Source organism: Theropithecus gelada, chromosome 1, assembly GCF_003255815.1.
Source record: "Theropithecus gelada isolate Dixy chromosome 1, Tgel_1.0, whole genome shotgun sequence".
Taxonomy (NCBI): Eukaryota; Metazoa; Chordata; class Mammalia; order Primates; family Cercopithecidae; genus Theropithecus; species Theropithecus gelada.
Window position 1 is genome coordinate 142,886,846 of NC_037668.1, and position 27,656 is coordinate 142,914,501.

Here is a 27,656-nt window from a genome sequence, read left to right on the forward strand (position 1 = left end):
GAATTTCTGTCATAATAGATTAGTTTGCATTTCCTAAAGTTTTATATGTATGTAATAATGCACGGTTATATTTTCTCTGGCTTTTCTCAGCATAATAGGAAATTCACCCACATTGCTGCACATATCCATAATGGTTCATTTGTTTTTATTGCTGAGTAGCATTTCATTGTATGGGTGTGCCATAATCTGTTTATCTGTCATCTATGGATGGATATTTGATTTTTTCCAGTTTTAGGCTTTTATAAATAAAACTTCCAAGACTATCATGGAGATGAATCTGCCACAGCTAGAAATGCTCAAGAACCAGCTGGACCAGGAAGTGGAGTTCTTGTCCACGTCCTTTGCCCAGCTCAAAGTGGTACAGACCAAGTATGCAGAAGCCAAGGACTGTCTGAACATGCTGAGTAAGAGCAACAAGGGAAGAGAATTACTCATCCCACTGATGAGTTCGATGTATGTCCCTGAGTAGCTGCATGATGTGGAACATGTGCTCATCGATGTAGGAACTGGGTACTATGTAGAAAAGATAGCTGAGGATGCCAAGGACTTCTTCAAGAGGAAGACAGACTTCCTAACCAAGCAGATGGAGAAAATCCACCAGCTCTCCAGGAGCACACCATGAAACCGGCTGTCATAGAAATGATGAGCCAGATGATTCAGCAGCCCAGAGCCCTGGGGGCACCTCAGGCTACTGCTAAGACCTGAGAGTTTGTTGCAGAAATGGGGCAGAGGGATACCCCTTGGGCGTGGCTTCCTGGTGCCAGGGAGGGGAAAGGTCTTATGTTTAATGCCAATACATGTGCCAGCTGGGCAGAAAAAAATAAACTGTCAAAAACATTGATCTACAAGTCTTTCTATGCATGTATAATTTATTTTCACTTGGGTAAATGTGTCTCAGGTAAATGTTTAGGAGAAGAATGGCTGGATCATATGCCCAGTGTAGGTATGCCTTCTTAAGAAACTGACAAGCTGTTTTCCAAGATAGCTGTACCACTTCACATCCCCACCAGCAGTGTATGATACTTCCATTTCCTCCACATCTTCTCCAACACATGGTATAATCAGTTTTTTAAATTTTAGCCAATATAATAAGTGTGTAGTGGTAACTCATTCTGCTTAAAATTGGCATTTCCCTGATAATTATGCAGAACATTTTTTAATGTGCTTACTTGCAATTGGTATATCTTTCTTGGTAAAGTGTAATTTTACTGCATTACATTTTTTTAGATGAATGTTGAAGTTCTTTATGTATTCTGAATGCAAATATTTTATCAGATAGATGCTTTGCAGTGACTCTTTCCCAGTCTGTAGTTTGTATAACAGTGTTTTTTAAAGAGATGTTTTTATTTTGATTAAATCAAAATTATCAAATTTCTCCTTTATGAATCATACTTTTGATGTCAACTGTAAGAAATCTTTGCCTAATCCAAGTTCAACAAAATTTTTCTCTTAATTTTTCCTAGAAGTTTTATAGTTTTAGGGTTTACATTTAAGTTTATGAACCACTTTGAGTTAATTTATGTACATGATGTGAGGTATGGATCAATTTTTTGTATATAAATATCTAATAGTTTGGGTACCATTTGTTGAAAAGACTTTCCTTTTTCCATTTAATTGTCTTTCCACCTTTGTTAGAAGTCCATTGTCATACATGTATAAATCTATTTCTGGATTTTCTATTTTGTTCCAATGGTCTATTCATCTGCTGTCTTAATTACTAGAGCTTTATAATAAGTCTTGAAATTACATGATGCTTGGGCTATTCGAGGTCCTCTGCATTTTCCATATGAATTGTAGAATCAGCTTGTCATTTAAAAAACATCCTTCTGAGATTTTAATTGGGGTTATGTTAATGCAAGTGATCAAATTGGGGAGCTTAACAATATAGTCTTCTGACTCATAAACAAGGTCTATCTCTCCATGTATTTAGGTCTTCTTTAATTTCTATCAGCAATATTTTATAGTTTTCAATGCATATGTCTTACACACTTTTTGCCACATTTATCCGTAAGTACTCCATATTTTTGATACTATTGTACATGGAATTTAACTTCAATTTCCAATTGTTCATTGCTAGTACATATAAATACAATTGCTTTTAGATGTAAATCTTTATCTAGCAATCTTACTAAACTTAGTACTTATCTAGCAGATTTTTTCTACATCCCACCAGATTTTATGCATGTTGTCTGCAAAAAAAGACAATTTTACTTCTTTCCCAATCTGGACGCATTTTATTTCTTTTTCTTGCCTTAGTGCACTGGCTATTGCCTTACAACACTGAACAGATGTAATGAGAGTAGACATTCTTGTTTCACTTCTGGATCTTGGGGGGAAGACATTCCATCATTCACTATTAAGTATGATGTTCATTTTAAATCTTTCATAAAAGCGATTTAAGTTCCCTTCCATTTGTAGTTTGTTGATAAATTTATTGTTTTTTAAATTACACAGTAATCAATTTTAGATTTTTTTCAAAGTGGTTTTCTGTGTTTACTGAACTGAACATATGGATTATCTTTTTAAAGTTTGTCATTATGGTTAATTACACTGATTTTCAAATGTTAGAGAAACTTTGTATTCTCAGTATAAATCCTATTTGGTCATAGAGTATTTTCTTTTTTATATATTGTTGGATTTGATTTGCTAAAATTTTTGTTTAGAGTTTTTGTACCACTGTTGATGAGAGATACTGGTCTGTGGTGTTCTTTCTTACTTGTCTTTGTCTTTGCCTTGTTTTGATATTCTGGTAACATTAGCTTCATACAATGAGCTGAGAAGTATTTTCTGCTCTTCAGTTTAATAGATGAGTTTGTGTAGAACTTGTATTATTTCTTCCTCGTAAGTTTAATAGAATTCAGCAGTGAAGCCATCTGGGTGTGGGGTTTTCTTTCTGGAAAGGTTTTTAGCTATAAATCCAATTTATTTAATAGTCATAAGGTTATCTGTTTCTTCCCGAATGAGCTTTTGCAGTCTGTGTCTTAGACAGAATTTCTTCATCTAAATTGTCAAATTAATTGACGTAATTTGCTCATAATATTCCCTTATTATAATTCTAACATTTGAAGAATCTGTGGTGATGTCTTTCTGATTGCTGCTATTGGTAATCTGTATTCCCTGTCTTCTTTCCCTGTTCACTTTGGCTATAGGTTAATCAATTTTATTAATCTCAAAGAACCAGGTTTTGGTTACATTGATTTTCTCTTTTCCTTTTGTTTTCTATTTCATTAAATTATGCTCTTATCTTCATTATTTCTTTTCTTCTGCTTACTTGAGTATTAGTTTGCTCTTCTTTCTCTAGTCTCTTACAGTGGAAAATGAAGTCACTTATTTGAGACCTTTCTTTTTTCTAATATAGGTAGTGCTATACATTTCCCACTAGTGCTTTGGCGACATTGTACACACTTGATATATTTGTTTTCATTTTATTGTCTTTATTCCTTTTTTCTTTTCTTGAGACAAGGTCTTATTCTGTCACTTAGGCTGGAGTGCAGTGGTGCAATCCCTGCTCACTGCAGCCTCGATATCTTGGGCTCAAGCAACCCTCCCACTTCAGCTTCCTGAGTAGCTGGGACTACAGACATGTGCCACCATGCCCAGCTTTTGTGTGTGTGTGTGTGCATGTTTTGTAGAAACAGGATTTCACCATGTTGTTCAAGCTGGTCTCGAAGTTCTGGGCACAAGTGATCCTCCTGCCTCAGCCTTCCAAAGTGCTAGGATGCCACTGCGCCTGGCCTGTTTTCATTTTCACTGATCTCAAAATACTAATTTCTCCTTTTCTTTTTAAACTCGTAAGATGATAAGAAAAAAGTGTGTCACCTAGTTTCCAAATATTTGGAGATTTTCCAGATATTTCCATTATTGATTTCTAACTTAATTATATTGTGAAGAGAACACACTTTGTACTACTTGAATCATTTTATATTCATTAGACTTGTTTTGTGGCTGATAATATAGTTCATTTTGGTAAATGCTTCATGTGCACTAAAAAGTATATGTATTCTGCTCTTCTTGGGTGGAATGTTCTATAAACATCAATAAGGTCAAGTTGGTTAATGATGATGTTCATAACTTCTAGATCCTTATTGACTTCCTATTCTATCAGTTATTGAGAAGGGGTACTGAAATCTCTAATTATAATTGTAAATTTATCTATTTTTCATTGTTGTTCTATCCATTTTTGCTTCATGTGCTTTGAAGATACATTATTAGGAGCACATTCATTTAGGATTTTTATATCCTCTTAATTAATGGACCATTTTATCATAAGAAATGGATTTTCTTTATCCCTAGTCATGTACTTTGCTCTGGAATCTTCTTTGGTTTAATATAGCCACTCCAGCTTCCATTTGACTAGTGTTAGCATGGGATATCTTTTCTCAATCTTTTTAGTTTTAACTTTTTTTCTATCTTTTAATATAAAGTTTATAGACATCTTGTTGGGTCTTGCTTCTTTACCCAATCTGACAAACTTTTCCTTTTAATTGGGGTGTTTAGACAAGTTCCACCTACTGTGATTACTGATATAGTTAAAAGTTTAGCATCCTCTTTTTTTTCAATTTGTCCCACCTGTTCTTTGTTCCCATCTTCTTTCTCTTACTCTGCCTCCTATATCAGTCTTTTTAATTATTCCGATTTATCTCATTTATTGGCCTATTAGCTATAACTCTGTTATATTAGTGGTTGCTTTATAGGGTTTATAGTATACATTCTCAACTTATCACAGTCTATCTTCAAATGACACTACACTATTTCATTTATATAATAATAACTTTATGATAGTTACTACCATTTCTCCCTCTTCTGACCTTTACATTATGATCATACATTTAACTTTTACATATTTTCTAAACCCCATATTATACTGATATTTGTCTTTAAAGTCAATTAACTTTTAAAGATATTTAAATAATAAGAAAATGGTTTTATATATTTATCCACAAGGTTATCATCTGGCATTCTTCACTCGTTTGTGTAGTGCCATATTGTCATTTTCCATCAGTCTAAAGGACTTCCTTTAACCTTTCTTATGGTGCAAGTGTGTTGGTGAATTCTTTCAGCTCTTGTATGTTGTTGTCAGAAAAGGTCTTCATTTCATCATCTTTGGTTTTGAAAGATATTTTGCTGGGTTTGATGTTGCAGGTCAACAGTATTGCTCTTCAAGTATATTAAAGCTATTACTCCATTGTATGCTCTCATGCCTTATTATTGACAAGAAGTCTGATGTCATCCGTGACATAGTTCCTCTGTCTCTGTGTAAAATGTCTTTCTGCTCTGTTTTGAGCAATCTGATTATGACAGACCTTGGAGCAGTTTTCTTCATGCTTCTTGTGCTATGGGTTTCACTTAGCTTCTTGGGTCTGTGGCTTTACAGTTTTCATAAATTTTGGAAAAATTTCAGTCATTATTTCTTCAAATATTTTTCCAAATGCCTTTTCTCCCCTCTTATACAGAAATTCCAGTTATACATCTATTAGGCTGCTTGACAGTGTCCCACAGGTCACTGATGTTGTGTTCACATTTCTCAGGGTCTTTTTCCCCCTTTGTGTTTCATCGAGGATAGCTTCTATTGCTGTATCTTCGAGTTCACTAATCTTTTCGTCTACAGTGGCTACTCTGGCACGAATCCCTTCTAGTGCATTTATCGTCTCAGGCACTGTGTAGTTTTTCATCTCCAGAAATTTGATTTGGGTCTTTTTAAAAAACAACTCTTTCATGTCTCTCCTTACTTTTTTAACATCCAAAATAACAGGAATAGTCACTGTTTTAATACCCTTGCCTAAATCTAATATCTCTGGCAGTTCTTAGTTGGCTTTGATGGTTTGATTTTTCTCCTCATCCTGGGTCATATTTTCTTGCTTCTTTGCATGCCTGATAATCTTTGATTGTATGTCATGCTTACGAACACATATCCTTGAGCTTCGCTCTAGGATGCAATTCAATTACTTGGAAACAGTTTGGTTTTGAGTCTTAAAATTTGTCAGGCAAGACATTAGTAGCATTTAGTCAGAGGCAAGACCCTTCTAAGAACTCTGGATCTCCCTACTATTATTAGGTTTTCCAGGCACTATTTCTAGCCCTGTGTCAAAAACCATTCCTTCTGATCACTTAGATGATTTCTGTGACTTTGAGTAGTTCTGTTACACACATGCTAACGAACTCCTAACCTCCCAAAGTGCTGGGATTACAGGCATGAGCCACCACGCCCAGCCCATAGTATCCATCTTTCTGGTACCTTTTCCTGCGTATTTCAGATGTCTCAGTCTCCCTGAACTTTGATCTCTGCCTCCTCTGCAAGATGGGTGTACTCCGCTTGTGTTCCCCATCCCTGCACTGAGGTCAAGAAAGTACTGCCAGGTAGAAAGCTGGGATGTTGTAGAGCTCACCTATTTGTTTCCTTTCTCTCAGGGGTCACAAAATTTTGTGCTGCCTGTCGTCTCTACTGAAAAATACAAAAATTAGCCAGGCGCAGTGATGGGCACCTGTAATCCCAGCTACTCAGGAGGCTGAGGCAGGAGAATCACTTGAACCCAGGAGGTGGAGGATGCAATGAACCGAGAAGGCACCACTGCACTCTAGCCTGGGCAACAGAGCAAGACTCTGTCTCAAAGAAAAAAAAAAGATGGACACTATGAACAAAAAGAGTTCCAGAAATATGCAAGGAGGTCTCCCCTTCAGCCTCAGCCTGAATTCTAAACAGTATCTGTGTAGGGTAAGACTCCTTAAGGATGGGCAAAGAATAACTAAAGGAAAAAAGAACAACTGTAAGCTAAACAATTCCCAGAGTTGTCACAGGGCTGCGAGACATTTGAATTCCAGCTAGTCAGAGTGAACTGACACACAAAAAGTATGGCCAATAAGCAGTGAAAAAGTGCTCAGTATCGTTAATCATCAGGAATTACAATTAAAACCGCAAAGACATACCCACTACGATAGCTAAAATTTAAGACTGATAATACCAAGTGTTAGGGGAGGTGTGGTCAAATGGAAGTTTCATTAATTGCTGATGGAAGTATAAAATGGGACAGTCACTTTTGGGAATTATTGGGCGATGGTCCCATGGATTCTCTGCTTTTGTATATTTGAAATTTTCCAGGATAAAATGCTAAAATAAATTAAAATATAACTTCAAATATTTAAACGATTACTATGTAAAAAGAGAATTAGATTCTATAGAGGAAATCATGGAGGAAAATTTGGAGTCAGTATAAGAATGAACTAGGCAACAAAGGAATGTATAGCCTTGCAAGGTAGGCGGCTCACACAAGGAACTGGTGATGCACAGGTCCTAAAAAGGCAGGATTAGAGTACAGGGAATTGCTATGACTACTGAGAAGTTTTTTTAAGCCTTTCAAAAGTCAGAATTACACTTTATACCTCTTGGAATCTTTTATTCCTAGCACAATTTCTGGTACATATTTAGCCATCAAAATGCTCTTTTGACAATCCCTCTCAAGTCGGCATCTTATAACACTGTGCCTTTATATCTTGCCATTCATGTCTGTCATTCCCTGTTATCCCCTAATCACAGATTGTATCCTACACCACTCCTATATGCCCCAACCCAGGCCTAGAAGAGGGCTCTGTGTGTATCTAGAAATATGATTAATAAAAAATTCCTTCTACAACTGGGGCTGTTAAATTTTTCAAGTGATAATTTCATTCTGAAAACCAAATTCTGAATTCTGAGACTGTCTTAATCCCTGAAAATTTCATTATTCCAACTGTACAAATTAAAATACACACCTTTACCCAGGTGACTATCACCAGCACAAAAATAAATAATACTGAAAAACGGTTTGGATTTCCTACTTGTTTTCCATCCTGGTGGTCTTTCCCCTGAAACCCCCAGGTATTCAATGTCTTTCTATGCCCTTTGACCATCCAAATGAGAATTAGGTGAGGGATGAGATCTTACACAATGCCAGATGCTACACCAGATATTTTACATTACCATGTCATTTAATTCTTACCAACAATTGGAGTAGGTATTATCTAAATTTTTCAGATGAGAAAGTTGAGGTTCAAAGTTTAGTAATTTTCCCTAAACTTCTAATCGATAGTTTTGGGATTTGAAATAAAATCATCTTGGCTTGAAACCCATAGATTTTAACAGAAAAACAACAAAAATGCTCTTTCCTATTCGAGTCTTGAAATAACAGGACCTAAAGGAAATGGCTTTGGTGAGGAGCATACTTTCTCTGTAGCCCTAAGGGCAACCTGAGCTCCAACTTCGAGAGCTTGCTTGTTCCTCTAATTTAACAAGAAAAAAATGTCAAATTCTACCAAGTACCACAAGGGGGAGCTAAGTCCTAAAAAGCCTAGATAAGCTTCTAGACATTAAATGTCTCATTTGGAGCATGGCTCCCTTTAGAAAGATCTGAATAAATATTCTGCCGTAAGTGACTCTTGCTAAGAAGCAGACCTGACAATCCCTTTCCTGCTTAAAATCTTCCAAGGATGTCTGCCAACAATGGTCTGACCACTCACCATGGCACACAATTTCCTTATTTCCTTTCTGACTTTCCCTGCGTCCCTCCAACAGATTTTCCCCCTCTTAACTCCATACTTTTTTATTTTTATTTTTTCTGAGACAGGGTCTTGCTCCGTTGCCCAGGCTGGTGGGCAGTGGCACGATCTCAGCTAACTGCAACCTCTGCCTCCCGGGCTCAAGTGATTCTCCTGCCTCAGCCTCCCAAGTAGTTGGGATCACAGGCGTGCCCCACCCTGCCCAGCTAATCTTAACTCCACGCTTTAACACCACCAACTGGCGGGGAATAGTGGCTCTTGCCTGTAATCCCAGCACTTTGGGAGGCCAAGGTGGGCTCCCATGGGCTCAGGAGTTCGAGACCAGCCTGGGCAACATGGCAAAACCCCACCTCTACAAAAAATAGCCAGGCATGGTTGTGCGCACTTGTGATCCCAGCTACTCATGGGGCTGAGGCAGGAGGATCACTGAGCCCAGGAGGCAGAGGCTGCAGTGAACTGAGATTGCGCCAATGCACTCTTGCCTGGGCTACAGAGCAAGACCCTGTCTTAATTTAAAAAAAAAACAACAACAAAAGAAAACACCAACTACCCATGCTTCCCTGACTTCCCCAAATAACCTTTTCTTCATGCCTCCATTTCTCTGAATGTGTTTTCTGCCTGACTGCATGCTGCCCGCCCCACCCCCGCCCATCTCCCTCCCCTAGCCCTTCTATTTGACAACTCCAAGTCAAGCTCCCATCTATCTTTCAACTCTGCTTAAAGCATGTCTCAGCAAACTTCTGGCCTTTCCTACCACTCTCCCTCCACAATGAACCAATTTATGCCATCGATTGTTCTACCATCAGGTAAATACTTCTCTTCCTGCCCATTATCATATTACATTTCAAGTGAATGTCTTTCTCTCCTGGCTAAATTGAAAGGTTCCTGAAAGGAAGAACCATGTTTGACAGGTGTGCCTGTGCCCAGCTCCAGCACACAGCAAAGCCTCCGCATGTGCTGAACTAAGAGCGCATTAAAGCCACACACCTGTGGCTCATTTCAAGATCTCTCCTCAAAGGATCAAGAGTCATGTTCATAAAGACAATTTAAGTTCTTCACCTCATGCTCAAAATCAACTTAAAAACTGTAATAATCAACATTTTAGTTAAAAAAAAAACTATGTGTCAAACTTACCAACTTAGTTAAATAAAATATGAATGAATACATTAGAAGGATTGCATTTTCCAAAGCTGTGACACTTGCTGGCTCTTCGGCAGCTGTCTCTAGTTGCTTGTTTGCATCAATAGCATCCATAGGAGTGTCTTCTCCTGTAATTGGCCCTGGAATTGGGAGGAAAATAGATATTTTGTGCTTTAGAATAAGAATGGTTTCTCTTTTAAAAAAATACTGATTGAATATCCACTAAATATTAGGTACTGTGCCTGGAAAGTAAACATTCTCATCTCTCACTGGATGTTTACTGTGCACTGTGGTGAAATACTCTTTGTGTCAGTCAGTCTATCCCGGACTATTACACACTACAGTGTTCTGTACTGTCTCCTATGAGCTTATGCTATAAACATACTTGGACCCCTTCACTGTATTTTAAGAAGTTTTATTTACCAAGTCCAGATAGCAAATCAAAAAAAGAACTGCATTGCACTGTATTTTATTTGGAAAGAGAGGGGTAAAGCAGAGGAAAAACTGAATTTGTGAGTTTTAGAGCAGTGGTTCTCCAACCGTAATTTGCATCAGGTCAGTCTTTCCTGGAAGGCTTGTTAAACACAGACTGCTGGTCCCACCCCCAGTTTCTGACGCTGCGGGTCTGGTTGAAAACTACTGTTTTAGAGCATAAGGCCTTTTAAGAATAATATTTTAGATTGAAATAATTTATACAAGATAGTGACAGCCAAACACTGGTTTGTAGGTTAGTTACAGCCTCTGGTGTCTTTCCTATTTTTGATCTCCATCTGTCTTGACGCCTGCTTTTCTCTCAATTAGCTCTGGGATCCTTTTTTCATTTGAGTTTAACAAGTCTCTAGCTCCTACCTTTGACAATGAATCTCCTAGAAGGCCTTCTTTATGATGTCTCCACTTTGTAGAAAAAAATTAGCAAGCTTTACCTGGGTCCAAGTCTTTCTCAGTATTTGGCTTTGGTGACACTTCCGAGGCATGAGTGTCCCCGATCACACGCCAGTCCAAGTCTTTCTCAGCATTTGGCTTCGGTGACTCTTCCGAGGCATGAGTGTCCCGGATCACATGCTGGTCCAAGTCTTTCTCAGCATTTGGCTTCGTTGAAACTTCCGAGGCATGAGTGTCCCCAATCACATGCTGGCCCAAATGGGTGGGCTCTTCAGAAACCTGCATGTTAAGTTCTGCTGTGTTCTCTTGTGAGAAATTATCTTCATGCAGTGGTTGCATCTCTATAGGTGAGAAGAACACACTGGGTTAGGACAACTTGATGACATTACCTGTTAGGGTAATCCCACTGACCATACCAGCTCCAGGGCACCTCAACATTGCCCTCCATGCATGGGCATCCCATGGAGCATAACTGGGCAGGGAAATAAGAGTTTCACTTTATTCCATTTAAAGGATGACTAATCTACATAATAAAATCTACAGAGGAGTATTTCATAAATATATTTATGGTAGGGACTTCAGTAACATCTTTCCTTGGCAAATCAACCTATGCCCACACAAATAAATTTGCAAAAGAGAATTCTACTCAAGAGCAGAAATGTGAAACATCTATTCTGCAGAGAAGTAACATGAACTCTTGCATACACAAGCATGCCTTTCTCACAGAACTAGTACAGACAGGGACATTCCATGCCAGGGCAGCTTGCTGAAATGTCCTTCGAATACTTTCAAAGTACCTCTAAGAGTCAAAGAAAGTGAAGCCATCTCCTTTCCTAAGAGGCTCAGGGGACAGTCCAATGTGATCCACAGCAAAGGTGAATTTCCTTGTAGCCTGATATTTTACCCTGAAAATTCATCTGAATATTGCCTTCTTATCCAAAATACATGTTTTAATTAAATGCAAAAAAGTTCTCCTCCCCCAACTCTCAGGAAAAATTAGCACTCTGGAGTAGTACATTTTCCTGTGGCTTCCTGTCCCCTTGATACTCTCAATTCAGATACATCTGTCTGAAAAGCCGGGATACACCAGGTGCGGTAGCTCACACCTGTAATCCCAGTACTTTGGGAGGCCGAAGTAGGAGGGTCAATCGAGGCCAAGAGTTCAAGATCGGCCTGGGTAATATATCAAGACCCTGTCTCTACAATAAATAAAAAATTATTTGGGCACAGTGATGCATGCCTACTACAGGCTGAAATGAGAGGTTTGCTTGGGCCTAGGAGTTGGAGGCTGCAATAAGCTATGATCATGCCATTGCACTCCAGCCTGGGTGACAGGGTGAGATCCTGTCTTAAGAAAAAAAGAAAAAAAAAAAAAAAGAAAGAGGAAGGAAGGAAGGAAGGGTGGGTAAAGGAAAAGAAAAGAAAGAGAAAAGCTCAGATGCAGAGAACAGAACAAGGAACTAGGAATCAGAATGCTTATGTCAGGATATTGGCTCAGGGTTAATTCAACTGAATGGCTTCCACGCATCAAGCACTGCATTAGAAGGCATCCCTGTCCCAACCTTGATTAATCTGAATGAAAGACCTTTATGGCCCCGGAAGGTTTAACTGGAGTAAGCACTCCCAAGAAACAGGAAGGACAAGCCATCCACAAAAGACAAAATTGGGGAGAACATAGGAATTTAGCCAAGACATTGATCTAAAAGTTATACCAGTCAATCCATGGTTAGAGAGCAGTTATTTTACAATTGAAAAATTGTGTTCAATAAAACCCTTTCATAATTTTACATGACATTTGTATTTTGTACATTACTTTCTGGTTTATATCTCTCTCTTTCTTTAGGTTTTTTTTTTATTTTTATTTTTTTTTTTGAGACGGAGTCTCGCGCTGTGTCACCCAGGCTGGAGTGCAGTGGCGTGATCTCGGCTCACTGCAAGCTCCGCCTCCCAGGTTCAGGCCATTCTCCTGCCTCAGCCTCAGAGTAGCTGGGACTACAGGCACCCGCCACCACGCCCGGCTAGTTTTTTTTTTTGTATTTTTAGTAGAGACGGGGTTTCACCATGTTAGCCAGGATGGTCTCGATCTCCTGACCTCGTGATCCGCCCGCCTCGGCCTCCCAAAGTGCTGGGATTACAGGCTTGAGCCACCGCGCCCGGCCTTTCTTTAGGTTTTTACAAAGTTTCCTTTTGAAAATGCTAACCAGTCTCAACTATTCTAAGGGAAACAGCAAGAAATCCTTCTCCATGCTCCAGCCTAAAAGAAAGAAGGCAGGAAGGAACATGTGGACCTCCCTGTGTTGTCCCTCTCCTTTAGGCACACTGGAAACTGAACAGAGCTTCACAAGATAGGAGGCACCTCAGCGACCCACCCGCCTGGTTCTCCAGCCCAATTCTGCAAGACCATAGGCACCTCACCTTCCATTGCTCCACCCAAGCCTTCCTCTACAGGTGGTGCCATCACCAGTGTGGCTGTCTCCTCTGCTGTGGAGTGCTTGTACCTGACAAAATAGATGAGGTCTTGAATGTCATCAAGCACTGCAGCCTCTTCAAATATGACCTGCATTCCCAGATCTCTATGTTCGTCCACATAAGCATCAAGCATTTTTTCTGCTATGCTCAGAATTTGTGACTCAGAAGCACGGAAGACCTTATCTAGGACTTTTTCCATATTATAGGGCAGGCTCTCCTGCTGTGCTGACTTCAGTTTTGATGACATTTCTTGTAGCAAGGCTTCCATCTCATAGGCATTAAGGTACTTCTTGAACCGCTGCAAAGACTGTTGCTCTTTAAAGAAGCTGCTTATGATAAGCAAGTCCTCCCTCTTGTAACTATACTCTGGCTCTACACTTGTATGTGGAGTCCAGAGGAACAAGTCATCTGCAGGGTGTGTAGCAGCAGAACCCTGGCTTTCTGTGCCCATGTATTTCTCTGTGTTCTCATGGTCCTCTTTTGAGAGTTCTCCCTCAAGCTTCCCTGCAAGCCCTGAGGTCTTCAGATGTTCCTCAGGGTTGTTGTTCTTCAGATAATCAGAATCTTTATTCTGAAACATTTCACCTAATTCTGGAGTCTGAGTTTTTATGCTGTCAGAAAAGTCACTTCCTTCAGATTGCCTCTGTGCTTTCTCATCTGCCAGAGGGCATTCTTTTTCCACCACTGTATTTGGTTCCCTGCCTCCTGTGTTGACCCCTTTGGCAGCAGTCTCACTTTTTTTGTCACTATCTAAAATCATGCTAGTTTCTTGCTTGCTTTCTTCAATTTCTGGATCTGGATGAATGGTCCCTAAAACTGCTCTGTCAGGGACTTGCAGATTAACATCAAACTGCCTGCCCTGATTCCCAGGGTTTTCTTCTTTAGACCGTTTTGCACTTACAGCGTTTTCATCCTCTAGTAGTTCTTCAGAGGGATAATCGTCCTCTTCTGCTTCAGAAAGGAAAGCTGGTCCTCCTGTGCTGTCAGTTTGGTCTGTCTGTCCTACTCTCTGTGTGCCCTGCATTGCCTTGTGATGAAAAAACTCTTCATCCAAGGAGTCCTCTTCGGCTTCTCCCTCAGACAGCCTTATCTTCTCATTCATTTGCTTATTGACTGTGGCGGCTACATCTCTTTCTTGTTGCCAGGAAAGATTTCCTCCCAGAATGGGAACCTCATCTTTCAGTTCTCTGGGCAAATCAATCTCATCTGGAGAGGAGAATCTAGGTTGATTTTGAGTTTTAAGAACTAATTCCTCTTTCAATTCCTCACGTTGATGCTCCAGTGAAAGCGTGTGCGGTTTGGCCCCATTAACCAAAGCGTCTCCCTCCACACTGTCTCTGGATGCGTTAGGGTGGTTATCTCCCATGAGTGGTGCATTACCCAAGGATTCCTGTTGAATCTTTTTGTCATTCATTTGATTCCCTGCAGCTTTCTGTGCAGATTCACTCTCTGAGCCACCTTCCAAAATCTGCTCTCCAGGCTTTTCTTCACGGAGCATTCCTTTTGAGATATGAATAGCTGCTCCTTTTGGGTCATTTGCTTTATCATCATAAGCTGATTTTAATGTGTCTTTACCCTTTTCAGCAGCTGGCATAGAGTTGAGGTTATTGCTGTGAGCAGAACTGTGCACAGTCATGCCTTCTTGCTTTTCATCCTCTAATTCTGTCTCATCTTGTACCAGGCCCCTCTTGGATTCCTGAACTCCCCTCCCTTTTCCTTTAATGTGATGTTCTGTGTTTACTTCCGGGTCTTTGTCATTATTTGTTTTAGGAACATCTACAATCAAAAGACCATCATCTACATTGTCAGGGTCACTATAATCTGTTGCTGACTGTGGTTTCCCCAGTTTGCTCTCTGGGACTAACGCATCATCATCATCTTTTTCTTCCTCTGAACTAGAGCTCTCTAAATCCATCGTACCTCTATTTTCTTCACCTCCTGTGACAATAGAGAAGATAGTGTCCCCCCAGGTTGTTAGTATATTTTTATCATCATTTTTGATGCCAGGGGGCACAGTTAGCTCAATCTTATCCTCTTCATTTGAATTCTGCTCTTTATCTGTTGGATATTTCTCAACTCCAGACTTTGCTGGAGTTTTCACATCTTCCCCATCTGTAAAGGTAAGTAATGGCAACTCATCAAAGTCTTCTTGGTTCTCCTCATCTTCCTTTCCAACTGCATAATACTCAGCATCCAATTCCTCATCAAAATCATCTTCTAATGAAGTAACAAGTCTGGTTGTCTCATCATCAGATACAAGTGCATCAGCTGTTGAGCCAAATTTGGTTTTCAAGTCTAGAGTCATTTCTTTTTTCAAAAGTTTATAGGCATCAATCTTATCCTGTTCATTTGAGACCTGGGAACTATTGCTGGTTTGGTTGTTTTCACTTTCTGGCACTTTTAGTTTATCTTGCAGCATTTCTTCAAAAGATTCAAATGAAGGCTGCTCTCCCTGAGCATGATCTGCTTGGCTGTTTGCGTGGGAGTGGTGCTTCTGAGTTGTAAACTGTTCCTGAAGATCCTCAGTGTTTTCTGAGAATACACTATCGCTTTCCTCTGAGTTGGCTTCTACTGGTTCAGGTTCAGGTTCCCTTTCCGTAGATAATTCAGAGTTTTTTCCCATATCCTGTGAAGGTTTTTCTACAGCTTTCTCGGAATCTCCAGCTGCAGAATTGTACAGTTCCCAAAACCCTAAAAGTTCTTCTACATTATAATTATCAAAATCATCTCTTCCTCCATCAAAACAAACAAAATCCGTCTCCTGCAAGAAAAAGAAAAACATTAGTGTGTCAACAGCCAAGTGTCACCAGAGCAAACTCTTATCCATGTTAATGATTGAGATAATCTCAAATTCATGTTTGGCTCTAGAGGAGCTTTTGCATCAACACTGGGCACTGACTGTTCTTGGACAGTGGGTGGATAGGACACTGGAACCCACTTTCCCATCTGAGTAATACTCCTGGCTTCCCTTCATTCTCTCTTCCCCATGGGAAGAATGATTCATGTGGCTGGTGAGTTTGCTCAGTCCCATTCCTGTTTTCTGTTTGGGACCTGCTGGAGAGAAAACACATATTCTGCCCCTCCATGCTGTCCATTTGACAGAGACAGTCCCGCCTGGGGAGACCCCTAGTTGGGTAGCTCTGTCTGTGACTGGATAAGTCCATCTTAGTTTAGACTGCCATGTTAGAAAGCCCATTAGTTCTGCACACTCCAAACAGCTTTATCAGTAAATAACGGGGTCATTTTGATCTCCTATTTGCCCAATTTCTGGGTCTCCCAATTTGTTTTGAGCACAGGTGGGGAAAAGTGAGGTGTCATTTATTGGGTTCCCCAACTCCCAACATCTATGCCTGGTGTTCTGGGAATTCACTTCATAATAACGCATCCAGGAGGAGCTGAAAGACCATCAGCTTCTCTACATTGTGCCCTCTATGTCATACTTCTGTTCCCCCAGTCAGAAACAGGCAGAATCACCTGGCTGTCAGGTTCTCAGTCTACATGGATTTGGGACTCATATTTTCCTTGGACTGGGAAAGATAAATCAGCTTCAGAAGGAACTTACTGAGATACAGATGCATGAGATATAAAAATGTAAGAGAACAAAGAATGGTGTAAAGGAGGCTTCCCATTTTACTACTGCCACAAGAACAACTTGAAAACAAGGTTCACTAAGGTAGGTACCTGACTCCAAATAAGCATTCTAGGCAGTCACTAAGATCTGCTTTCAGGAATATTGAGTAAATCTATATTTTTCCTTTCCTCCACCGGTAAGCAAATTGACATACAAGGAGCCATAAAATGATGGAAAAGTTAAAAAAACAACAAAGATACTTTTCTTCCCCTAACTAAACATTCACAATCTTCTGGGGAGACTTGTCCAGTATACCAGAGATGAATGATTTCCCCCTTTCCATCATGCACACTTCTGAGCCAATTTTTTAAATATTTAAATATTAAATATATTTAAATCCTTTTAGTCATAAAGCCATTGTGCGCTATAGATAAATGCTCTATAGAACGTGTAGTTAGCGCCTTACAGATACGAGACTGGACCTTACCTGAAACTCTCTGGTTCCCTTTTCTAAATCTATAACTATAATCCCTTAAATCACTAAGGAGTCAATAATAAGAAAACCTTTGTAAGTTTGCATTTCTGGCTCAGTATAAAATTAGAGCTTAATTAATTTAACCTGATTTCTGTATCCTTAAAATGTCTAACAGCTATCCAATAAGTAGTTTTCAAATTTCTCCTTTTGCTTATGAAATGAAATTATTTGCCGTCTAACATTAATAAGTAAATACAAAACTACGGAACTCTTAATTTTTCACATATGACACAGGAAAGAAAAGCCTTGTATAAGAGTACACGGCCTTGGCCAGGAGTGGTGGCTCACGCCTGTAATCCCAGCACTTTGGGAGGCTGAGGCGGGCGGATCATGAGGTCAGGAGATCAAGACCATCCTGGCTAACAATGAAACCCCATCTCTACTAAAAATACAAAAAATTAGCCAGGTGTGGTGGCAGGCGCCTGCAGTCCCAGCTAGATGGGAGGCAGAGGCAGGAGAAAGGCATGAACCCAGGAGGCAGAGCCTGCAGTGAGCCGAGATCGCACCACTGCATTCCAGCCTGGGCGACAGAGCGAGACTCCAACTCAAACAAACAAACAAAAAAAGAGTACACAGCCTTATATAAGAATATCTAAACAACATCTATTTCAATATATTAGATAACTATCAGATTATGATAAAATCTCATTGAAATTATTTTGAAATTTTTCTTCTTTTCTAGGTAGTCACTTATAAGCCAACTTACAACTGAAGACAAGACAGAAATCCACAACTTACATCTGCTGGAACTCGTAGCTCTTCTTTGGTATATTCATGGACTACCTGGATTAAATCTTTTGGAAAATATCCAAAAATACGCCCAACCTATACAAAAGAATGGGCAAAAGGGACAAATATCAATCAAATTCTGTGTGAGAAATATAAATGAGAGACTTCTTAGTAGTGTAGAAAATATACAAATATATAGGTAAGTAGATATAACTAAGAGAGGTAGGTAGTTGCTGTTATAATTACACTGAGATTATTACTACTCTGATAATTTAAGTACAGAAAACTGTTAAGCGAACATTTCTAAAACTCTGGAAGTTTTCTTATTATATTCGGCTTAATTCTTTTTTTTTTTTTTTTTTTTTTTCTTTTTTTTGAGACGGAGTCTCGCGCTGTGTCACCCAGGCTGGAGTGCAGTGGCGCGATCTCGGCTCACTGCAAGCTCCGCCTCCCAGGTTCACACCATTCTCCTGCCTCAGCCTCCCGAGTAGCTGGGACTACAGGCGCCCACCACCACGCCCGGCTAGTTTTTTTTTGTATTTTTAGTAGAGACGGGGTTTCACCATGTTAGCCAGGATGGTCTCGATCTCCTGACCTCGTGATCCACCCGCCTCGGCCTCCCAAAGTGCTGGGATTACAGGCTTGAGCCACCGCGCCCGGCCTATTCGGCTTAATTCTAAACATAGTACATGTAAAGTTAGTGTTTAGAAGTAGATAAAAGAGCTATGTAAGGGAATATTATTGTATATTTTTATATTATTAAAACTATGCATAGTAAAGCTGGTTATAAACACAATTCCAAATAACCTCTAGCAAAAATGTACCTACCCATTTCATAGTATTGCTCACAACCCAGAACTTTTAAGTCATTCTTAAACAATAAACAACAGCCATGTAATAAGTAAAAAGAATGCAGAGTTTCTGAAATACATGACCACTACAACAAAAGGCAAATACAGCTGACCTTAAACAACACAAGTGTTAGGGGCACAGTCAAAAATCTGCACAGAACTTTTTTTGACTCCATAAAAACTGAACTACTAATAGCCTACTATTGACCAGAAGCCTTACCAATAACATAAACAGTCAATTAACACATATTTTATATGTTATATGTATATGTTCTCTTCTTACAATAGAGTAAGCTAGAGAAAAGAAAATGTTATTAAGACCAGGCATGGTGGATCATGCCTGTAATCACATTGGGCAGAGGCAGGTGGATCGCTTGAGTTCAGGAGTTGGAGACCAGCCTGGTGACATAGTGAGACCTCGTCTCTACAAAAATTTCTTTTAAAAAATTAGCAGAGCACGGTGGCATGCACCTGTAGTCCCAGCTACTAGGGAGGCTGAGGTGGGAGGATGACTTGAGCCCAGGAGGTTGAGGCTACAGTGACCCATGATGGCGCCACTGCACTCGAGCCTGGGTGATAAAGTGAGACCCTGTCTCAAAAAAAGAAAGAAAAGGAAAAGAAAATAAATGTTATTAAGAAAATCAGAAGGAAGAGAAAATATATTTACTATTCATCATTAAGTAGAAGTGGATAATCATAAAGGTCTTCATCCTCATCCTCTTCATATTGGGTAGGCTGAGGCAGAGGAAGAAGGGGAGGGGTTGGTCTTGCTGTCTCAGCAGTGGTAGAGGCAGAGGAGGTAGAAGAGGAGGCAGGAGACACAGGCACACTTGATGTACCTTTGTGGAAACACAATGTAATTTCTGTCTGGATTCTTTTGCTTCTTCATTTCTCTAAAAATGTTTCTATATGGTACCAACCCTTCTTCTACTGTTTGCTTTATTTTCAGTACCCCTATCAGAGAATGGTCCATGTTATAAAAGAAGTTAACAGCTGTCTTTTAACAACTAAAACCCTTCTATCAGATTGTCTGGTGTTGACTTGTTTTGTGGCCTTTATGTCTTCTTCCTCATTTTCTGGCACTGGTTTGGAAGCACCTATTTCCATCAAGTTGTCTCCTGTTAATTCCTCTGGTGTGGTGTCTATTAGCTCTTGAATTTCCTCAAGATCCATATCTTGAAACCCTTCACCCTCACCTTTTTAGCCATATCTACAATCTGTTTCATACTTTCTTGACTGGCTCTATCATAATCCTGTGAAATCAAGCACAACGTCTGGATACAGTTTTAGGGCTTGACAGCTTTTATGGCCTTTTCTATAATGATGATGGCATCTTCAATGATATAATCCTACCAGAACTTCATGATGTCCTCTCTATTGGCATGCTCTTCCAAGGCGTTGGTGATCCTTTCCATAAAGTATGGTATGTAATGAGACTTAAAGTTCCTCATGACCCCCTAATCTAGAGGCTGAACTAGAGATGCTGTGTTTAGGGCAAGTAGACCATTTCAATTCCTTTGGTGTTGAACTCACAAGGTTGTGGGTGGCCAGGGGCATTTGTCCAATATGAAAAGAACTTTAAAAAGCAGTTCCTTATTGGCAAGGTACTTCCTAACTTCAGGGACAAAGCATTGATGGAACCAATCCAGAAAAAGGGTTCTCATTATCCAGACCTTCTTACTGTACATCCAAAAGACTGGCAGTTGGTATTCAACTTTCCCTTCAAGACAGATAAAAGCAGAAGGCAGTCCTCATCATAAACCCAACTGCATTTGCACAAAGCAATGGAGTTGGCTTATCCCTTCTTGTCTCAAATCCTGGTACACATTTGTTTTTCTTATTTACAAATGTTCTTCGTGGTACTTTTCCCCCCCAGAATAGGGCACTTCTGTCAACATTAAAAACCTGTTCAGGCAGATAGCCTCTCTCCTAAATGATTTTCTTAATGGCACCTAGAAACTCTTCTGCTCCCTCTTGGTTGGCAGAAGCTGCTTCTGCTGTTGTCTTGACTTTCTTTAAGCCAAACCTCTTTCTCAAATTATCAAACTATCCTTTGCTGGCATTAAATTCTTCAGTGTTAGACCCTTCACTTTTCTTTTACTTTGAGTTGTTATATAATGACTTTGCTTTGTCTTGATTCACATTAGAGTCTATAGGAATGTCTTTCTAACAGCAAGCCTGTACCCACAAAAAAGCTGTATTTTTAATAGTACATAAAATGGTATTTTGCAAAAAGTGTAAGATTTTCATAACTGCTGGCATAGCTGCAATAACAGCTTCATGGATTTCCTTTTCTTTTTTTATAATGGTCCTTAAGCTAGATTTGTTAATCTTGCAACCACAGCTGCAAACCTCAATCTACAGCACATATCAAGCAATCAACTTTTTCTTGTAATGTCATTACTCTTCTCTGCTACTTGACAGCACTTCCAACATCACTAGTGACACCTTGTATGGGTCCCAGAGTGTTATTCAAGGTTTATAGTATTGCACTAAACACAAAAAATACATGAAAACCACAAGAGATCACTTTTTACGCACTATACAATTGACTGGAGAGATGAACTGCTCACATGGAAATGACATGGAAATGACGTGGAAATCACGTGGAAATGACAGCGTTACATGGCATTTTAAGTGGATACTCATAATACTTAAGCTCACTAGAACAGCAAAAGGAGGTGGCTATGCAATATATAGTACAGTATGTAGTACAATTAATTTATGCAATTATAATTTAATATTTTATCTTTACATGCTTACATTTCTCTCGACTGCAAAAGGCACCATTAAGATCTGCGTTTGTGTGTGTATGTTTCGATAAATTGTAACTTTTTATACAGATTCGTGTATGTCTTATGGCAGTAAAGAATAAAATACACTATGATCTACATGTAGCTTACACACTAATAACATATCTAACTTTTTCTTAATTTTTTTAGTAATTTCTATGCTATGCAGTCTGAGAGTTAATAAATTATTGCAAACCTCCACAAAATTTTACAATATATTTATTGAAAGAAATCTGCATTATAAGTGGACCCACAGAGTTGAAACCTGTGTTGCCCAAGGATCAACTGTATTTGCGGATAGGATGTATTATACTGCCATTTTCCAAAAGGATATTACAGGTAACTGGAGACAAAACAAAATTACGATGTAATACACACTAATCTGCACACCAAGCTTTTGTTTCATGCAAACCAAAATCTCTATAGAAAATAATTCCATTCATTTTCAGCACTAGTGAAATGTGCCCTCTTGAGAAACACACAGTCTTTTACTAGCTACTGTCTAAAAGGAAGAGGTATATCTTCCAATCATTAAAGGAGGAGGTGGCATGTAAATCAAATGCATGAAAAGAAAAAAAGACCATTATATCACTAATTCACAAAACATCTCCATTCATGAGTGCTCTCGTTCTATCTGAAAACTATCTGAAAGCCAGTAGTAGTAGTAAAATACTGCCATGGAGATTAGATAAGGGCAATTAAACTCTGTGTTATTGGCAGATCAAGTCTAAAATGCTAAGAAACCAAAAAAGACTGCAGAATGAAAACTAAGAAACAGAAATGAGAATCATTTTGAAAGCTGAAGACAGAGTTTTTAAATTCCTAAGAATAAGGTTCATCAAATTAGAGAGAAAACTATTTTATTAAGGGAGAACCTGGAAAAAGGAAACAAATCAGAGGTAGAGGTATATAGAGAAAGGGAAATACTATACATTTACCTTCCTTAATCTTTGTCAATTGGGACCACAGGTGGCATCTCATTTCTTATGATTTGACACAAAAAAAAAAAAAAAAAAAAAAAAATCATAGGTCCACATGACCAGAAGCAATCTTTATGTCTAATTTTGCTTTCACACATCATTTCTGCCAAGGTACTGTTGATTTCTTTTGGGCAGGGGGTGGGGGGGAAAGTAGAGTATTACCTTAAGAGAACAAATTCTGCATAAGATAATATCAGGACAAATACAAATAAATGCCAATGCCCTGTAAGGAAATACTGAAAAGGAAGACAGATAAGGCATGAGCCTTTCCATTAAAGAGTCTTTGACTTTATGTGAGCTAAGACAGTATACAAATTGACTGCCATACAAAGCAGTAAAGCAAATGCCACATGAACAGTGCAAACAAAGTGCCACCTAAACAATCACCAGGCAGCAAAGATCCCTTCTGGCTGGGTGCCGAAGGCAGCGTTCCTTAAGAAGGCAGGATGAGAGGTGCGACCCAGAAAGACTGACAGGACATCCAGAGGTGAATACGTGAATGAGCAAAACTGCAGTGGGAGGAAAATGTTAAGTCAAGTTCATTCATCCAAATGCTCATAGATGAGGAGAGAAAAAAAAAACTTAACTGTTCTATGAAAACCGCAGCCTAGATACATGGAAAAACATTTCCAAGAGTAAAGAATATCAACAAATCTCATTAGGTAGACTTGAAAGAAACAGAATAGATTTGTCTTCGTACAGAGGGAGCCACTTGGGATGCTCTCTAAATAGGAGAGCTGAATCTGACCAGTGGTTGTTTCCCAAGATTACTCCTGAGGAACCTGGAATGCCAACAAAATCAGTCTATTTTTCCCAAGGGGATTTCTTATTTTCTCTTTGTTTGTTTGTTGTTTTATTGAGAGTGAAAACTTTCATAGTTGGGGTGGGTATTTCTCTAAGTGGGGACAATCCTAAAGATATCGAGGACCCCTACTACTTAAAGTAAAAACACAGTCCACACATCACTCTTTCTAAAAAGGAAAGGACAATAACTCATAAGACAGGCCTCTCAATGAGGTCACTCCCAGTGAATATCCTCGTTAAAAACACTAAAGCATTGATTGCCATGTCTGGTATCAGGGCACCCATAAAATCAGCTGGGAACAGAGCCCCTGGGGTAACTTCCAGACACAAGTGTCTGAAAAGCAGGACAAGGATGAACCCAAAGCTGCAAACAAAAAACAAACAAGAAAGCACATGGGAAACACAACATTTTGCTTTTTTACAGACTTATAATAGCACAGATGATTAGGGAACTGTTCCCAAGACTGCCACTTTTTCATAAATAAAAATATAAACAAAGAAATATACATAAAATCAACTTTAAACTTACATGCCTGAAACACTCTCTCAAACATAGTTTACATAGTAAGTCTAATTCCTAATTCCTATGAATCTTTCTTTTTTGAAGCAATGAAGTAAAGAATTTTTCAGCTCTCACCATTTCAACCCCTAATATGTATGGAGTATCCTAGAGGTTGACGCTGAGGGGAACTTGCCAGAATCAGTTCTATTTCAGAAGACTCTGCTGAGCCCCTACTCTGTGCAGACCCAAGGTCTGCTGGATACACAGATCCATCTTTTTTCACAGTCAGGCAGAGAGGACAGGTTAACTCCATCAAGCGTCCCAAGAAAATGCAGTCATTTAAATCTACAGTGCTAAAGAAGCCAGTAAAAATTAAGCATATAAAGTATGTCAAAATTTTACTTACACTTCCAGCCCAAACTTCAGGCCATGCCCTTGCCAGTTTATAGTAAACATATACAGGATCACCTTTTTTAAAATTCACAAAACGACAATCCGGGCCTGTGAAATCTTCTAGAGCCTCACCGCGGTACATTAACACTGTATATAAAGAGAGAGAGAGAAAAAAAAATAGCCAGATATCAGGATTCAGTGTTCACAGTGCATATTGATTTATCAGGAAATATAAGAATCCCACTATAAACAACAACCAAGTTTTTCCAGTACTCTCTGGAATTTCTTTCATACGCTCAAAGAAAGTATCTCAAATCCTTAGAGCTTTACTGCTATAAATCATATCTTCTACAAGCAGACGGGGAAAGGAAAACCTTCTCTATTTTTCTCTATGGATAATATTGAGAAACAAAAAGCAATGTGTCAACTGCCACACATGGCTTTTCTCACCCAAGTGAAACTCTCGATTCCCTCTCTAACCTTCTAGTCCTCAATCTTTTCTGTTTCATATTCATAAAAAGCTTCCTTTTGCAAATGGGTAAATTCAAGCCCAGATGATGACTAGCTTAAGCATGACTACATGAAGGGTAATAGGGAGCTAGAGTACCCAGGAACCCCCAAGAGGTCAATTAACTTGAACTAACCACTAAAAGTCTCTATCTTCAAGTGGCTATAACCGCTACTATGTAGCAGTAAACACTGTCAATTTCATTTGCAGCCAAGTTGTTCCCTCAGTACAGTGTCTGGATAAATTGATGGGAAAGGATATCTATCACACCCTACTGTAGATTCAATTACATCACAAGGGAATCTTTTCTGAAAGTAAATAATGTTGACTGCATCCAACATTAAGTTTCAAAACAAAGGAAAAAATACCCTTATGTATATTTTTCTATAAACAAAATCAAAAGTCGACATCCCATTTGGCTGGGACTAAGCAAAACTATGAGAATAGGTCAGTAATTCAATCACGCTTGATCTAGAAACTGGTAGAAGCAGTACTTTTATTTTTGTTGACCACATACACAGTTTCCCATGTAAGACGAAATGGACAATAAATACGCTGAAATAGCAGAGACAAAGAAGGATGAATGGAAATAAGATTTTTTCCAAAAGCCAATTTGCTACAAAATACATTAAAAACCTGCCTTTAAATGGCTGTACATGCATATAGATTTGGAAGGGGTTACTTGTTTTTTGAAGCTAAACTCTGATTATTTTCCAACATGTCAGCTTTGTAGCTCAGATATAATTGAGTGTGAGGCCAGGTTTAAGGTGATGGACAATTTAAGGTTGAGAATAAGACCAGAATTGAAAATGGCAATGTTTTTCTTGCTCCCCCTCATAATAGATCATAGAGGATTTATAATAATATATCAAAGGCCAAAAAACTGCACCTTGTGGAACAGCTATTTGAAAAGCACACAAGGGCACCATACACACTCACATTACTAAACACTTTATACAACACAACACACACGCATCTAGATCTTGCTCCTGTTGATGCCTATTGTATTTGGTTTACTCTGTTTGAACACATACCATTTCTCAAGTTATGTTACAACCGTGAGCTCTTCTAACATCACGCCTTAGTACTGAAGAAGCACCAGTGATGTGATGATTCTCCAGGTACCTGTTTTGAGGGACCCAGGCAGGGCAACGCTTGCAAGCAAAGAATACCAACTATCTTGCCATTGCCAGCGGCAAATGGGTAACAGTGTGGTTTTGACCCAAGAAAACTAAAGGGAAAAATCATGGCAGTTGTACTGCTTTTGTAGTGTTTATTTACATCAACCATAGAGTTATCTCTAGGAATGGCTTCACACTCATTAGAGACCACTTTTCTTGATTAGTGTTGTAGAGATACAAACAGTTCATATTATGAAATTCGGTTTTCATAACATCAATTTGAATATAAATAGCTAAACCGTAGGGTTCTTGGCCTTCTTAAAATGAATATTTTTCTATAGGCATTGCTTAACAATGTATGAAAAACCGTTTCTGCAGCGGCTATCAGTAAGTTACAAGGCTGAGCCTGCCTGGGAGGCCCTAAAATGATCCTGGTCCGGCGAACACAGAGGGAAGAGGTTTCAACACACAAGTGGCTAAGGCTAAACCAAGCTTGGCTTATGAGACCCTTGGAGTATTTACTGTCATTCCTGTAATAACCCTCTTCATCCGAGCCTGAAGATCTGTGCCCTCTCCACCGCCCACCTCCAATCCCAGACTGGAGAGCAATTCCGCTTCCTGCGCACAGAAGAGGAGGCTGCCGGTCCCAGGTGGCCGGTGCAGATCCTCGGTCTCTTCGCAGAGCGAAAGATTTTGGTCTTCCTGCAGCCCTGCCTGGCAGTCTGCAAGGAGGCTTCCAAGCACAGAAACGACAGGATTGATCAAAGTCGGGGCAGAGACCTCGGAATACAATGAGTGCTTGGACTCCGGACTCGTCCCAAACCTAAACTCCCAATTTCTGTTCAAAAGGCGGTACAAGCCCAAATCCCAATAAAGCAGAAGGGCAAAGGAGCAGCGCCAGAGAGCCTTTCCTGAGAAACCCCACCATCAACCTGCCACTGGGAAAACGCCCACCGGCATCTGAGCCCTTAGCGCATCTGCCCGGGTAGTGCACCCACCGAGGTCCCCGCAGCGCGGGCAGGAAAGCTTTGGCTGCGGCGTGGGGAGCCCAGACGCGCGGCGCGCAACAACATCTACCCTCCCAGCCCGGGCGGATGGCGGGGGGTGGGAAGGGGACGCTGTGAGCCACTCCTGGGGAAGCCGGGGACCACCGCAAGCAACCCCCAGCCCCAGCAGAGGAAAATAAAACGCTGGCAACAAGTGGGAGGTGCAGCCCCCCATGGTCAGGCCCGCAGGGCTGGGCGCTAACAGAGCGGGAGAAGGCAGACACAGCGACCCGGAGCGCGCCCATCCCCGCGTTCCGCCCGTCCCGCCTGCGACCCCCGGGACGGCCCGCTGGGCTGCGGAACTCCGGCCCCCGCAGAGCCGAGGCGGCGCCGCCGCGGAGACCCCGGGGCCGGCCGCCCACCGGCGCACTCACTGCTGCATTCGTCGTCCGCGCAGAGTTTGTGCTCCGAGAAGCGCCGGCCAGTGCTGGGGTCCAGCTGGCCCGGTACCCGCCAGGGCAGCCCGAGCACGAGCAGCCAGACGAGCAGCCCAGGCGCCGCAGCCATGTTGTGGTCACTTCGGGGAGCCGGTGACGCGGAGGAGGAGGCCGGGGCGGGGGCGGGGATGGGGGCGGGGACGGGGGCGGGGACGGGGACGGGGGCAGGGACGGGGCGGGGGCGGGACGGGGGCGGGGACCGGGATAGGGACGAGGGCAGGGACGGGGCGGAGCGCCGGGGGCGAGTGGGAAGACAAGCGCGGAGGGGCGGCGCCCGGGAAGGTCTGAGCAGTTTTCGACTGACACGTCAGCAGAGGCTCTAGGAGGGATGCGGGAGACCTCCAGGAGGAGGACTGGCAGCCGCCTC

At 40.5% G+C, this 27,656-nt stretch overlaps 1 protein-coding gene and 1 pseudogene across 5 annotated transcripts in view; one reads left to right on the forward strand and one right to left on the reverse strand.

The window, feature by feature from the left end:
* Window positions 1-27,370, reverse strand: part of MIA3 (MIA SH3 domain ER export factor 3) — a 55,077-nt gene extending 27,707 nt beyond the window's left edge. For 3 of the 5 annotated variants that reach the window (XM_025365937.1, XM_025365924.1, XM_025365930.1), the window contains exons 1-6: window positions 27,227-27,359; window positions 24,191-24,324; window positions 17,865-17,951; window positions 12,967-15,781; window positions 10,736-10,892; window positions 9,664-9,814 (exon numbers count right to left, since the gene is read on the reverse strand). In XM_025365937.1, the coding sequence (XP_025221722.1) occupies window positions 9,664-9,814; window positions 10,736-10,892; window positions 12,967-15,781; window positions 17,865-17,951; window positions 24,191-24,324; window positions 27,227-27,359 (3,477 nt within the window). Of the gene's footprint in view, window positions 1-9,663; window positions 9,815-10,592; window positions 10,893-12,966; window positions 15,782-17,864; window positions 17,952-24,190; window positions 24,325-27,226 lie in introns of all 5 variants that reach the window. The other 2 variants (XM_025365918.1, XM_025365935.1) reach the window with 1 other exon arrangement.
* Window positions 266-705, forward strand: LOC112633865 (annotated as a pseudogene).
* Window positions 27,371-27,656: the final 286 nt, after the last annotated feature.